Source organism: Lissotriton vulgaris, chromosome 9 (assembly GCF_964263255.1).
Source record: "Lissotriton vulgaris chromosome 9, aLisVul1.2, whole genome shotgun sequence".
Lineage (NCBI taxonomy): Eukaryota > Metazoa > Chordata > Amphibia > Caudata > Salamandridae > Lissotriton > Lissotriton vulgaris.
This window is the reverse complement of record NC_141697.1, coordinates 762,162,432-762,178,254: the sequence shown is the minus strand read 5'-3', so window position 1 is coordinate 762,178,254 and position 15,823 is coordinate 762,162,432. Positions and strand designations below refer to the sequence as shown.

The 15,823-nt window shown below is 50.0% G+C and overlaps 1 protein-coding gene across 1 annotated transcript in view; it reads right to left on the bottom strand.

Moving 5' to 3' along the window:
* The window catches only part of LOC147692216 (WD repeat-containing protein 62-like), an 846,473-nt gene that overhangs the window by 81,946 nt on the left and 748,704 nt on the right, over positions 1-15,823 (bottom strand). Inside the window, exon 30 of the mRNA XM_086938490.1 lies at positions 2,965-3,047. Within this exon, the coding sequence (XP_086794616.1) occupies positions 2,965-3,047 (83 nt within the window). The remainder of the gene's footprint in view (positions 1-2,964; positions 3,048-15,823) is intronic.

Below are 15,823 nucleotides of genomic sequence, written 5' to 3'. Positions count from 1 at the left end.
CAGCGATTCTCTTTGATAAGTAGACTTTTATCGCAGTTTTTTTGTCGGATAGATGGTTTGACAACATCGATTACCCACCATGTCATCTCTTTTTCAGAATGTTTAGCGGCAGTGAAGTGCTCGACAAGGGGGGCATTTTCCACTGTGCAGCGGATCCGCGACTGATGTTGCAGGATTCGCTGCTTAATCATCTGTGTGGTTTTGCCTATGTACAGTTGGCCACAAGGGCACGGTAATTAAACCGGCCGATAAGGGAGGAGGTTTGGTACTGTGGGACCGTGAAGCATATCGACAGGAAATGTTTGAACAACTATCTGTAACCGAAAACTACAAATTGCTAAGACTTGATCCTACTCTGGCTATTGAAAAAGAAATCAAATTACTTAGTGAGCAAGGACTTGAAGGAGGATGGCTAAGCACCAAAGAGGCTGCCTTTTTGATCAATCAATCGCCAACTGTGCCGGCCATATATATCCTCCCTAGAATTCATAAACATGCCACAAAACCACCAGGGAGACCGATTGTTGCTGGCTGTAATTCGATTCTTAAGCCACTCGCCCAGTATGCAGACTTTTTCATTAGACCCTTTGTAACTGAGGCAGACACATATATTAGGGACACCACTGCTGTTATAACCAAACAAATCGAATTATGATGTGAAGCCATAATTGTTTTAACGACAATAATATATAGAATTATGCTACCTAATTATTCATTGCTGCTAAATTACTTTTTCAAGCTGCCTTAGCATAATAGATCAAGAGCCCATTGATACTTTTAATTTAAATTGTCTCACGATTTCAACCTTGATCGATTTCTAAACCTAAAACAAGTTAATGAACTTAGTAAACGTAGGTCATGATGGCCGCCCGGTTTTCATACCACCAAGCAGTTTACCCCTGCCGATCGCGTAATCTCGCGATAATACGCTATGGTAATCTACCCATGCTGCAGTATAAAATAACGCGGCAAGACATACAGAAATGTAAGCTTTGCCGGACCTGCCAGAAGCTTTCTCGGATGCGGCCACTTCGTATAACTCTAAGTAAGTCATGCTACCTCTCCGTTTATTTAGCCAAACTAGCTCGCTATCTGACAAACCCTCGATAACCAAGAAAGGCATTTCCTTTTTCAGCCAACAGGGGTCTTGCCTTAAGTTCCATTACTTTCAATACAATCATGCTTGTTTCAATCGGGTTCACTTTCCCGAATGCTGTTGATCGCAGGCCATTTTTCATCCAAGACAACAGTCTTCCTCTAATGTTTCACTGTTCGCTATGAGTGAAATATGTCACTCTTTTCAAGCAATACTAATTAACGCTTGAAACAAAGAAGGCACCAGTCGTTTTTTTAAATAAAACGCCACATTGTCTGCAATATTATTTCTCTTAAACAACCTCATCAGGCGCTTTGTTAATAGAGGGGATAAGGGACAGTCAAGATAAATAATGGTTAAATGTAGCAAATGACCCTACTCAGTATTAATAACATACTATACAGCGCATCGTTTTTCTTAAACCTTCAGGCAAATAACAGCACCACATGACAGATCTATAAAACGTTTACTTATTTGTCTTTATTGCAGTTAGAAAATTACATGTGTGCTGGGAAAACGCCCCATTCTGGATTCACTGTTGGAAATCTCAGACAACATTTATATGTAAACCAAGAGGTAAACCTACAGCACAACCCTGCTTTTCTGACTGTCCACCTGATTGATAATACTTGTAAATCATAATAGTAAGACAGACTGTATTTCCTTCATTTAACACAGTTACACTTGGGCACTTGAGAATCAGTATCTGCCCCGAACCAACGCCACGATTCAATGTGTTGCGATCGTCTTAACTACTCATAGACGTACACTCAAGAAATCTAAGTGAGTAAGATGACTATACTCCCTTAGGACCCCCCCTTTTTATGATTAATCAACTGTTCTTGTAAAATTCAATTGCTTTTTCTGCAGTCGCCACACCGACCTTTTTTAAGCCAATTGATCGCTAAATGTACATAAATGTAAATATATTTTGACTTGTATAAATAAAGAATTAGGAACCAGGTATTTAGAAAATATATATATTTATGGTAATAATGTGTTATTTTTTTCACAGAGGGTCATCACTTGTATATATAACCGTACTGTCCTGATGATGGTCTTGTGAAATCTTCAAAAAGACCGAAACGTCGACTTCTTCAGTCCATCTCTGCATATTTTGTGTATTTACCTTCCTTTGATTTTCTTCTGATTTTTGAGTTGAAATCATTGTATTTATTTTTGCGCAGTTTGGACTTAATGTTTAGATATGTTTAAGGATGATACTACCAATACCTTGAATATCTAAATAATATCTATGTATGTACCCTGCCTGATTTGAATAATAATACTCCAATAACACAAAATCCTGGTCTTTCCGTTTTTTACTTAAAATTTACTTAAAATTTTCTATTTAATGTATATATGGTGTTAGTGTGGTAACACTGTGTTGTTCTGATTTTACTGGACTCTTTTCAAGAAATTAACAAATCCAAAAACAGCCATTGATTTATTCCATACCCGGGTACCATGATATAATACAGGTCCCTATGGTGCTGTAAATTAGTTAATCAACAAAATCCCTTGCTGGCCAACTCTCTTTGTATTAACTTTGCCCGAGCCCGCAAGGGTATATTGGGTTGCTCACCTGTTTATTCATTGTTTAGGTAGTAACATGGTTTCTTACTTATACTGTTATTCTTTTAATTTATGTTGCATATTCTTGTAGAGTTTGAGTCTCTTATTGTCTAGAGGTGAGCGGGTAAATGCAATAATGAGTCAGTAGACTAATGAAAAGATGCATGTGTGCAAGGACGTGTGACAGAATGCATGCATTTTGAGTTACTGAGTTACTAAAATCTTCAGTGAGTTAAGGGACACTTTCAGTTACTAAGCCAGACTCACAGGCATTGCTTGTTATTTTCATTTACCTCATTATACATCTGGAGTGCCTTCTGAAATGCATTCTGAAGATCTTCTACAATCATCTCACATCTTGCAATGGTGACTTGGCCTAAATAAAATTTCAAAATCATAGTTACTGTAGGCTACTAATAAAGGAACAATCAAAACACAACATATTGAGTAGCGGAAACTATAAAGCACTAGTTAAGTATATGCTAAAGGAATATGCTGATTTCCATTTCATTTGATAGTTTATCTCAATTTATAAAAGTTACCAACCTTTCTGGTGCACACTGGAAAACTTCAACAGCTGCCACCAAGTGTTTTCCCTGAACTAGTGGTTATTGTGAAGAACATCAGGTTATTGGGAATGAGAATTGCATAAACCTATCTTAAGTGAAAAAAGAAATCAAATATCGCTTTGCACAGAATGTTTTAAACTTGCAGACTAAAAATAATAATTGTAATGTTGCTGGCTCTGGATGTCCATTTCTTATCTTATAGCAAGTTTTGTTTCTTCAGATGTTGTTCCGATTCAGATGCTAGAGAGGTGACTTACCTAGGCCCCAGGCAGTGGGTTTCAGATGATGCAGACAATGGATCTGCTGGTGCAGGGGTGGGAGCCCCTGCGAAGGCACGTCAGTGGGAGCTGGGAGAGCATGCATGAACTTCTTAAAGGACTTGAGGCACTGCAGTGTTGCCAATGAGCTTGGAAACTCGCAGCACATCAGGATCAAGTGCGGGATTGGCTCCTCAATCGGAGAGCAAGATCAAGACCAATTGGCACCTTTATGCCAATGTGACTTCTCTTTTGATACAGTGGCAGGATGGTGTTGAGTCCTGCTTTGCTTTCTTATGCTTCTGCCTAGACTTCGACTTACTGGACGGCCTTGATCCCGAATGTGACTTCCAGTGGGAGTTTCTTCTGGAGAAGGTTTGTGACCTCGACTTTGAACAGCTGCGCAGATCTCACAAGGCCCATGACTTCTTCCTGTGTTAGTCAATGTACCATTTAGTGGTGCAAGATGGCCGCCGAATGCATTAGGGTGATCACATCGCATGGCCTGGAGACTGCTATAAACTCAAGCACAAAAGAAACACCTTGAACAGGTCCATGACCGACGTCTTTTTTCTGCTGTCACAGCATGATATGAAACCTGTAGTTTGAGGACAGCACATCGTCCCTTGCACACTGGATTTTGTTTTGGAAGTCATCAAAAGGCTAACAAAACTGGGAATGGAGATCTAGATCCTTGTTTGGAGGGGCAGAAAAAAAAGAAATGACATCAGTGAGCAGGTGTGGCGCTTATATGCAGCTCCACTCCATCATTTAGGGGGCAGAATAACTTCTAGGAAGACCCACACGGCACAACCTAGTGGTGCACAGAGGCACAGCTATGAAAAGTTCCCAGATCAAGTCTGGCACATGGGGAATATTTTTAAGGTGAGGATTCTGTGGTTAGAAGTATCAATCAGAAAATATTTAATAGACAATACATAAGAGTAACTAAGAATAAGTGAGCAAAACAAAGGAAGGAGGTAACACTTCGTTATTCTTGGTGATTTTCTCTAATCAGTATTTCACAATATACAGCCAACACGTGTTTCGCCTTCTAGGAGTGCATACACCTGGGATTTATTCCTAAGGCTGTAAGGTAGTGGCCCTGTTGTGAGAGAGGTAGCTTCAGCATCTGGATTATTGCAGAGGTCTGAAAGTATTATTGGAAACAAACAGCCTTGAAGGTAGAACATGAGGTGTGTGTGTGTGTGTGTGTGTGTGTGGGGGGGGGGGGGGTTATCTAGTTGGCCTTCTTCAGGAATCGCATATAGTGGTTCTAGACTACAATAATAAAGGTGCCGTCTAGAAGTGCATGGTGGCTCCATTACCTGCTTGAACGGGTGTTTGCTTATTCTCACCTGTTCTTACATATTGTGATGTAAACATGGTCTTGTAAAGTGCGTTTTGAGTGCAGGCATTCCAATTCTCAACATCCAAGGCTGGCAGGACCAGATAATGCGAGAGCATTTTGAACTTTTCCTCGTGGAGGAAGGGGGTCATTACTCTAAGATACAAAATACGGCCCTGTTGGGACTGAACAATACCTTAAAAGGTGATGGAATACATCCCTGCCCTGAGTGCCCCAAACTACAATGATGGCTGGATCCCTGGTGCTGAATTCTGTTGCCATGGGTGAACACTGACCATGAGTGTGCCATGCTATAGGCCTATCTTAGGGACTGCAGTCTTTTTGGACCAGGAGGATTGCCCAAAGTGTCACCCTCATAGCGGTGAAAGGCTACTACCTTTGCCAGGAGTTAAGCAGCATAAGCACAGTGGTGGCAGCGTACAATGTAGTGATCAATAGAAGTGAACAGCCTTTTTTACCGTGTCACTGGAGTGAGACTGACAGGCTCACTTATTTCAGGTTCTGCTACTGTGTCACTCATTTCAAATTCTGCTGCTGTGTGCTAAACTCACCCTTGGCCAACATCAGGTTAGTGTGTAGTGCTGTGCATGTGTGTTACATGCATGATATGGGTGTGGGTGTGTCTCTGAATGATACATCTTTTGTCTTGATACCAAATGTAGTAGCTTCAGGCCCTATTAGCTTAGCCTAGATCTAAATTCTCCATCTTGGGTAGTTCTGCCCTTTCACAGATCAGAGAAATGCTGCCCTCGCATAATTCTGTGCCCAGACGAGATACGCGACACACCGCTTGCACAATATTCTCTAGCAATAACAAATTTCGTAACATCATTTCGTCTCCTTGCTTATGTTGCAGTTTTGAATGGAAATATACTAAGCCATGGCAGCTTGCATTTGAATGACTGGCCCCAATACTGCCCCTTCAGATCACATGGTTAGCTACAGTATGTATGTCTCAGACCTTACAAGGAGATTTCATGTTACAGATCTTTGTCCATTGGCTGTATGAATCATGGCGGACTGTGCTACATATAATAATTCTATGCTACGTACCATGTGGGTGTTTTTTGTGGTTTATGTCTATAAATTATGCCAAACATATCAACTCTTTGGACATTCAGTGGCTTTGCTGATGTCTCTGCTGCACGTTAATTTGCTATTTGTTGGTCGCCAATAAATCTTGCTAACAGTTGTGCTGAAAGAGACTTGTGTTATTTGTATTATTCCTTATTAATTTTTCAACTTCTACAGTTGGTGGAGAATGCAGCCCGAAACATCTGACCAGCTTCGACGGCCACCGGTTGCTTGACTCCGACACCTTGGAGCTCGGAGACCTGAGGTGACGACATTTCAATTTGTCTTCTCTATCTCCGCTCTCTGGCTGTTGGAGGATGGCACCGGTGCTTAACCGTTTGTTGTCTGTGTCAGTGCTTTGGTTCCTGCTCTGTTTCGCTCAGCACATTTGTATAGCACTGTTTTTACCAGATTTTGAGCACTCTCCTATCTCCTTTTCTCTTGGTCCTCTTCCCATGCCCCTGCCAGTGTTTCTTTGGCCGGTGTGCCTCTGTCTAGGGGATATCTCTGTTCATTGTTTACCGAAGTACTCCTTGGCTGACATACTGGCCGTCCTCATTCCTTTCTTTGTTCTCCTTTTTCTAGCTCTGATATTTTCCATGTCACTGCATCGCCTTTCTGCTGGTGACATTTCCTCCATTTCCGGTTACCGTTTGCTCGGCACCACTGACTCTGTTTCTGCTTCGGAGCTCTTTCTGCGTTCTGACCTCTGACTCAGCTGCCGACTCTCAGCTGTCTTTTAATGTGCATTTTGATTTCTTTGTAGTATGTGGTCCTCATCTCCACCCCTCCAGACCGGCGATGGTGTCCTTCTGCTCGATTCCAAGCGTGCAGTCACTCCCTGGTGCTACGCAGCGCTTGGCTGTATCTAGGACAAAGGAGGGCGAACTTCTGCCACCCCTTTGTCTTGCCTGCAGAGAATCTCCGGTCTTTGGGGGTGGAGGACCGGTCCCCTGGTGGCAACTGAGGTTGGTACGCTTTGGCAGATCAGTCATCACTCGGTGAGTACATATTGAGGGTTTTTGTCCTCCAGGTTGGGTTGCAGCTGGTGCAGGTATGATATTGTATAATTGGTGTTAGGTTACGGGCCCATGGTAATGTTTTTTGTTTGTATTTTGTTGGAAAATGTGTCCTCTGTGTATTTTTTGGTTTGATGGCGCTGTTCGTGGCTGTCTCTCTCTCTGGTGTGCACGTCTGGCGCTGGACCAGTGTTGCACCATCTTGTTGCCTCTGGCTTCTGAGGGACACAGTTGCCATCTCCTTGCATCTTTCTCTTTCCTTGTTCCTGGCGGTGGGCCAGTTACAAGGGGGAGGAGTGTTTGTTTTGGTCTCGGTTTTAGGTTTTCTCTCATGTGTATCCTCTGATTGTGCAGTCCACTGTTTTATTCCCTCTCTTTTTCCGTCAGCTGTCATTGCCACTGGGTAACTATGTTTTCACAATGGCTCTGTGTATTCTTTTATTGCCCTGTGCGAGGGCATTTATTTTGCCAAGCTTTCTTTTCTGGTCCCCAGGGGGCCTGCATCTGTTTGTTCTTGAGGGGACAGAAAATGGAAAATTGAGTGCCATTGCAAATAGAGCACCCCTATTGGATAGCCAGAGTTCGGAGGGAACTCGGTCATTAGTGGGCTGACGAGCCCCTTTAGGACCTTGGTTGGAGGGACTGTGGAGTGTTGGTGATTAGCATCCCCTCCAGATTTCTGTTTCTAGGCAACCAGTGGCGCTCCAACCAGACTGATAGGTCCGGGGACCCTGCTCAGAGGGAGCAGGGTCAGGAGGATACGGTGGGAATTCTCGGAAGTGGGCCCATGGGTGCAGTCGCAGTTTGAGCACACCCAGCGTCGCAAGGGGTTGTAACTACAGATACTCCCCTGGTATTCTCTCTCTGTCTATGATTCAGGGTTCACCTCACTCCTTGATGATGTGCTTTATGCTTGGATTAGATTATACTTGCTGCACTGTCACCTTCACAACTGGGGTCCGGCGAGGGCAAAACTTTGCATTTGTTCCTTGACCACGCAGTGACTCCCTGAAAATAAGCAGCACAAGACTACTGATGTTTCAGGGAGGGTGAAATTCTGCAGTTCCCTGTCTTGCCTGCGACACTCACTGGCTCCAGAGGTGGAAGGTGTTGGATGCTGTGAAAAGGAGTGGGTGAATGCCTGGTTTCACACAGGGAAGGAATATGTAATTTATTGTTTTCATTTATTTGCATTAAGTTTCTTGAGTTTTATGATTTTTGTTGTCAATACCAGTGTTCATCAATTATCAAATTTGACTGTACATCTACATTTTTGACTGCTCTGACTTTGACATAAGGACACCGATTTCTGTGGCAATTTTCATACAATAATATTTCTAGACTGCTCAAATAGACCCTTTCACATTGTTTTTATATTGCACATTACCCTAGGTCTGTGCAGTGCTACTGATGATATGACAGATTCCAGCTCTCCTTATAATTACATTCATTACACTCACACTATTTTGGGATTAGATAACAGATGCTTGTGTGGATCCACACCAACTAGGGATAGACCCCGGCTATTTGTGTTATATGTGTGTGCCTGTGTAAGTTCAGAGTTCACCTGTTTTGTCTCACCTTTTATGTAATTCTGAATATTTTGTTCAGCAGCACCTCTGTGAGTCTCTGTGGGCCAGAGAGAAAGAAAGGGGACAAAATATCTTACTCGACCCTCGGTCTCTTTTCTTCCTATCTATGAATTTTTTAGGTGAACTTGTAGCAAATGCCATTTCATGTTCACGTTGTCTGATGATGGGTGCTTGCTCCGCTTCATTTTAACAATGCGCAGCTGGCTGTATGATTGCTGCATGATTAGTTAAACGTGTATGTTACCCGTCCCCCACAACTCAGGAATGAGCAGCCAGAAATAGTCTGCTGACTACCTTCTGTGTCACTGCACCGAAGTGTGTATGTAGGTTTGTCTACTACAAGAGGGACAGATGACTCCTTCCCACATACACTTACAAAGAGCAATAATTGGGGTACGAGTTCCTTTCAAGTAACACAACTGCATTGCTGTTTCCATCTATTGAAAATGGGGGGCACAATTATGACATAGGACTGAATATTGTGTTTCGTTTAGATTGCAATATCTTTCTTGTGACTGTGATTATTCTCCTGGAAGGAAGGGAATGGAAGATTACAGTCTGGAACTAGTTTTTGGGAAGTTGTAGCTGTAGAGAAGTTGGCTCTGGTGCACTGCCTCCTGCTGGATACCAAGGGTGGTCTCCAGATGTGAATAGGTGTCCACCTACTCACAACAAGGAGGGTGTTGGTGTTGGTATGGCATTATATGCATTCATTTGAAGTGCTGAAGCGTGTTTACCATTACAGTGCAAAGTAAATGTGTTTTTTTTGGAGAGGATACATCTGCCCATGCCAAACATATATGTTTGCACTCGCATTCTCTACCACAGGGCCACAACGCACCAAGCTATGTCATGGAGAACAGACCTTATGCACAAACTCATGAATGAGGAAGTTAACGAAATAGAACTTTAAACAGAATCTTTCAAATACTGCTTCTCTTGTAACAATGGGACAGGAAGCAGCGTGTCTGCCTTCCCAGTTCAGCAGAAAGAAAATGAGTTGTTAAAATTATGCACAGAAAAATAAAATACAATAACACGTCTTAATGGGCTAAGGTCCTGAGGTCCACAGCCCCCTCCCTCCATATTATAGTTTGGATACAGCCAAATTTACGTTCCCTGATTTCTTTTCAAGTGCCCACAATGCACCACATTGATAATGCACCTGTGAAATGTTTTACCTGGGGAGAAGGAAAATAAAGTGGCATTTGTACATGTCTCATGGTACAGAGCAAATCTCATGCCATTTAACAAACTACATTCTGAAATTATGTGTAAAAGATGTGTAAGAAGGGAGACAAATAGGTGGAAGGGAACGCCTGATAATTTCGTAGAGTGCAAAGAGTGAAGAAAAAAATTAGAAGTAAATGAATAAATAAATTAAAAAAAATAGGTACTGAGAAATGGCCATTGATGATACGATACATTAAAGCACGGGTACTCATAGTACGGCCCACTGGCCGGTGGCGGCCCGGCAAGCCTTCCATGGCAGCCCGCGGACCATGAGACATCCTACCCGTGTTTTCAGAGTGTCTGCAAACACTCTGCTGCTATGTGGGGGCCCGCCGATTCAATCGAGCAAGGCCAGAGTGGAGCTGCAGGGACGCTAAGACGAGGAGAATTCAAATGCAAATGGTCTGTGAAGTGCTCAGGTGGGGGCTGTGTGTCTGTGCGCGCTGGGGAAGCTGGCTGGGGAAGCTGTCTCAGCCCGGTGACAAACAGGCAGGGTGAGAGACAGAGGGAGGTACAGGGACAGAGACAGAGGGAGGGAGGGAAAGGGAGGGAAGACAGAGAAAGAGGGAGAGGGAGGGAAAGGGAGACCAAGATATGGAGACAGAGAAAGGGAGGAGGGCGATCGAGGGAGATAGAGTGAGGGAAGGGAGTGAAGGAAGGGGAGTGAGGGAAGGGGAGTGAGGGAGGGAAGGGAGGGAGGGAAGGGAGTGAGGGAAGGGAGTGAGGAAAGGGGAGTGAGGGAGGAAAGGGGAGTGAGGGAGGGAAGGGAGTGAGGGAGGGAAGGGAGTTAGGGAGGTAAGGGAGTGAGGGAAGGGAATGAGGGAAGGGAGTGAGGGGAGGGGGTGAGGAAGGGGAGGGAGGGAAGGGGAGTGAGTGAGGGAAGGGGAGTGAGGGAGGGAAGGGAGTGATGGAGGGGAGTGAGGGAAGGGGAGTGAGGGAAGGGGAGTGAGGGAAGGAAGGGGAGTGAGGGAGGAAAGGGAGTGAGGGAAGGGGAGTGAGGGAGGAAAGGGAGTGAGGGAAGGGGAGTGAGGGAGGGAAGAGGGTGAGGGAAGGGGGTGAGGGAAGGGGGTGAGGGAAGGGGGTGAGGGAAGGGGGATGAGGGAGGGAAGGGAGTGAGGGAAGGGAGTGAGGGAATGGAGTGAGGGAAGGGAGTGAGGGAAGGGAGTGAGGGAAGGGAGTGAGGGAAGGGGGTGAGGGAAGGGGGTGAGAAAGGGGAGTGAGGAAGGGGAGTGAGGGAAGGGGAGTGAGGGAAGGGAGGGAAGGGGAGTGAGGGAGGGAGAGAGGGAAGGGAGTGAGGGAAGGGGGTGAGGGAAGGGGAATGAAGGAGGGACGGGGAATGAGGGAGGGAAGGGAGTGAGGGAAGGGAGTGAGGGAGGGAAGGGGGTGAGGGAAGGGAAATGAGGGAGGGAAGGGAGGGAGGGGAGGGGTGAGTGAGGAAGGGGAGGGAGGGGAGGGAGGGAAGGGGAGTGAGGGATGGGAGTGAGGGAAGGGAGTGAGGCAAGGGAGGGAAGAGGAGTGAGGGAGGGAGAGAGGGGAGGGAGTGAAGGTGAGGGAAGGGGAGTGAATAGGGGGAAGGAGAGAGGGAGAGGGAGTGATACAGTCAGAGTGAGTGAGACAGAGGGAGACCGGGGAGGGAGAGAGGGATATAGAGGGATGGAGGGAGGGAGGCAGAGAGAGAGAGCGAGAGAGAGAGAGAGAGAGAGAGAGAGAGAGAGAGAGAGAGGTAGAGGGGTGAGAAAGAGGAGTGAGGGAAGGGGAGTGAGGAAGGGGAGTGAGGGAAGGGGAGTGAGGGAAGGGGAGTGAGGGAAGGGGAGGGAGGGGATGAGGAAGGGGAGTGAAGGAAGGGGAGTGAGGGAAGGGGAGGGAGTGAGTGAGGGAAGGGGAGTGAGTGAGTGAGGGAAGGGGAGTGAGTGAGTGAGGGAAGGAGAGGGAGTGAGGGAAGGAGAGCTGTGAGGGAGGGGTGAGGGAAGGGGATGGAGTGAGGGAAGGGAGTGAAGGAAGGGGAGTGAGGGAGGGAAGGGAGTGAGGGAGGGAAGGGAATGAGGGAAGGGAGTGAGGGGAGGGGGTGAGGAAGGTGAGGGAAGGGGAGGGAGTGAGTGAGGGAAGGGAGTGAGGGAAGGGAGTGAGGGAAAGGAAGTGAGGAAGGGACGGGAGTGAGGGAAGGGGAGTGAGTGAATGAAGGGAGTGAGGGAAGGGAGTGAGGGGAGGGGGTGAGGAAGGGGAGTGAGGGAAGGGGAGTGAGGGAAGGGGAGTGAGGGAAGGGGAGTGAGGGAAGGGAGTGAGGGAAGGGAGTGAGGGAGGGAGTGAGGGAGGGAAGGGGAGGGTATGAGGGAAGGGGAGGGAGTGAGGGAAGGGGAGTGAGGGAGGGAAGGGGAGTGAGGGGGAAGGAGGTGAGGGTGTGGGAAGGGGAGTGAGGGAGGAAAGAGGAAGGCGTGAGGGAAGGGAGTGAGGGAAGGGAGTGGGGGAAGGGAGTGGGGGAAGGGAGTGGGGGAAGGGGAGTGAGTGAGGGAAGTGAGTGAGGGGAGGGAGTGAGGGGAGGGGGTGAGGAAGGGGAGGGGGTGAGGAAGGGGAGGGAGGGAAGGGGAGGGAGTGAGTGAGGGAAGTGAGTGAGGGAAGTGAGTGAGGGAAGGGGAGTGAGGGAGGGAAGGGATTGAGGGAGGGAAAGGAGTGTGGGAAGAAAGGAGGGGGTGAGGAGGGGAGTGAGGGAAGGGGAGTGAGGAAAGGGAGTGAGGGAAGGGAGTGAGGGAAGGAGGGAAGGGAGTGAGGGAAGGGAGTGAGGGGAGGGAGTGAGGGAAGGGGAGTGAGGGAAGGGGAGGGAGTGAGGGAAGGGGAGGGGAGGGAGTGAGGGAAGGGGAGTGAGGGAGGGAAGGGGAGTGAGGGAGGGAAGGGGAGTGAGGGAGGGAAGGGAGTGAGGGAAGGGGAGTGAGGGAGGGAAGAGGAACGAGTGAGGGAAGGGAGTGAGGGAAGGGAGTGAGGCCAGGGAGTGAGGCCAGGGAGTGAGGGAAGGGGAGTGAGTGAGGGAAGGGAGTGAGGCCAGGGAGTGAGGGAAGGGGAGTGAGTGGAGGGAAGGGAGTGAGGGGAGGGAAGGGAGTGAGTGAAGGGAGTGAGGGGAGGGGGTGAGGAAGGGAGGGAGGGAAGGGGAGGGAGGGAAGCGGAGTGAGGGAAGGGGAGGGAGGGAGTGAGGGAAGGGAATGGAGTGAGTGAAGGAGGGAAGGGGAGTGAGGGAGGGAAGGGGAGTGGGGGAGGGAAGGGAGTGAGGGAAGGGAGTGAGGGAAGGGAGTGAGGGAAGGGAGTGAGGGAAAGGGAGTGAGGAAGGGAAGGGAGTGAGGGAGGGAAGGGAGTGAGGGAAGGGGAGGTGAATGAGGGAAGAGAGTGAGGGAAGAGAGTGAGGGAAGGGAGTGAGGGGAGGGGGTGAGGAAGGGGAGGGAGGGAAGGGGAGGGAGGGAAGGGGGTGAGGGAAGGGAGTGAGGGAAGGGAGTGAGGGAAGGGAGTGAGGGAAGGGAGTGAGGGAGGGAAGGGATTGATGGAAGGGAGTGAGGGAAGGAAGTGAGGGAAGGGAGTGAGGAAAGGGGAGTGAGGGAGGAAGGGGAGTGAGGGCGGGAAGGGAGTGAGGGAGGGAAGGGAGTGAGGGGTGGGGGTGAGGAAGGGGAGGGAGGGAAGGGGAGTGAGGGAAGGGGAGGGATGTGAGTGAGGGAAGGGAGTGAGGGAAGGGAGTGAGGGAAGGGAGTGAGGGAAGGGGTGTGAGGGAAGGGGAGTGAGGGAAGGGGAGTGAGGGAAGGGGAGTGAGGAAGGGAAGGGAGTGAGGAAGGGAAGGGAGGTGAGGGTGGGAAGGGAGTGAGGGTGGGAAGGGAGTGAGGGAGGGAAGGGTGTGTGGGAGGGAAGGGAGTTAGGAAGGGAGTGAGGGGTGGGGGTGAGGAAGGTGAGGGAGTGAGTGTGGGAAGGGAGTGGGGAAGGGAGTGAGGGAAAGGAAGTGAGGAAGGGACGGGAGTGAGGGAAGGGGAGTGAGTGAATGAAGAGAGTGAGGGAAGGGAGTGAGGGGGGGTGGGTGAGGAGGGGTGGGAGGGAAGGGGAGTGAGGGAAGGGGAGTGAGGGAAGGGAGTGAGGGAAGGGAGTGAGGGATGGGTGTGAGGGAAGGGAGTGAGGGAAGGGAGTGAGGGAAGGGAGTGAGGGAAGGGAGTGAGGGAAGGGAGTGAGGGAGGGAAGGGAGTGAGGGAGGGAAGGGGAGGGAGTGTGGGAAGGGGAGGGAAGGGGATGTGAGGGATGGGAAGGGTGGGGTGGGAAGGGGAGTGAGGGAGGAAGAGGAAGGAGTGAGGGAAGGGAGTGGGGGAGGGAGTGAGGGAAGGGTGTGAGGGGAGGGAGTGAGGCAGGGAGTGAGGGAAGGGGAGTGAGTGAGGGAAGTGAGTGAGGGGAGGGGTGGTGAGGGGGTGAGGAAGGGGATGGAGGAAGGGGAGGGAGGGAAGGGGAGGAGGGAAGGGGAGGGAGGGAAGGGGAGGGAGTGAGTGAGGAAGTGAGTGAGGGAAGGGGAGTGAGGGAGGGAAGGGAGTGAGGGAGGGAAAGGAGTGAGGGAAGGAAAGGAGGGGGGTGAGGAAGGGGAGGGAGGGAAGGGGAGTGAGGGAAGGGAGTGAGGGAGGGAAGGGGGTGAGGGAAGGGAGTGAGGGAGGGGTGTGTGGGGAGGGAGTGTGGGAAGGGGAGTGAGGGAGGGAGGGAAGGGGAGTGAGGGAGGGGGAGTGAAGGAGGGAAGAGGAACGAGTGAGGGAAGGGAGTGAGGGAAGGGGAGTGAGGGAAGGGGAGTGAGTGGAGGGAAGGGAGTGAGGGTAGGGAAGGGAGTGAGTGAAGGGAGTGAGGGAAGGGAGTGAGGGAAGGGAGTGAGGGAAGGGAGTGAGGCCAGGGAGTGAGGGAAGGGGAGTGAGGGAAGGGGAGTGAGGGAAGGGGAGTGAGTGAGGCCAGGGAGTGAGGCCAGGGAGTGAGGGAAGGGGAGGGAGGGAAGGGGAGGGAGGGAAGGGGAGGGAGGGAGTGAGGGAAGGGAGTGAGGGAAGGGAGTGAGGGAAGGGAGTGAGGGAAGGGAGTGAGGCCAGGGAGTGAGGGAAGGGGAGTGAGGGAAGGGGAGTGAGGGAAGGGGTGTGAGTGAGGGAAGTGAGTGAGGCCAGGGAGTGAGGGAAGGGGAGTGAGTGGAGGGAAGGGAGTGAGGGGAGGGAAGGGAGTGAGTGAAGGGAGTGAGGGAAGGGAGTGAGGGGAGGGGAGGGAGGGAAGGGGAGGGAGGGAAGGGGAGGGAGGGAAGGGAGTGAGTGAAGGGAGTGAGGGAAGGGGAGTGAGGGAGGGAAGGGAGTGAGGGAAGGGGAGTGAGGGAAGGGGAGGGAGTGAGGGAAGTGGAGGGAGTGAGGGAAGTGGAGGGAGTGAGGGAAGGGGAGGGAGTGAGGGAAGGGGAGGGAGTGAGGGAAGGGGAGTGAGGGAGGGAAGAGGAACGATGTGAGGGAAGGGAGTGAGGGAGGGAAGGGGAGTGAGGGAGTGAGGGAAGGGAATGGGGAAGGGAGTGGGGGAAGGGGAGTGAGGGAAGGGAGTGAGGCCAGGGAGTGAGGGGAGGGGAGTGAGGGAAGGGGAGTGAGGGAAGGGAGTGAGGGAAGGGGAGTGAGGGGAGGGAAGGGAGTGAGTGAGGCCAGGGAGTGAGGGAAGGGGAGTGAGGGGAGGGAAGGGAGTGAGTGAGGCCAGGGAGTGAGGGAAGGGGAGTGAGGGGAGGGAGGGAAGGGAGTGAGTGAGGCCAGGGAGTGAGGGAAGGGGAGTGAGTGGAGGGAAGGGAGTGAAGGGAGGGAAGGGAGTGAGGGGGAGGGAAGGGAGTGAGGGGAGGGAAGGGAGTGAGGGGAGGGAAGGGAGTGAGGGGAGGGAAGGGAGTGAGGGGAGGGAGTGAGGGAAGGGAGTGAGGGAAGGGAGTGAGGGAAGGGAGTGAGGCCAGGGAGTGAGGGAAGGGGAGTGAGGGAAGGGGAGTGAGTGAGGCCAGGGAGTGAGGCCAGGGAGTGAGGGAAGGGGAGGGAGGGAAGGGGAGGG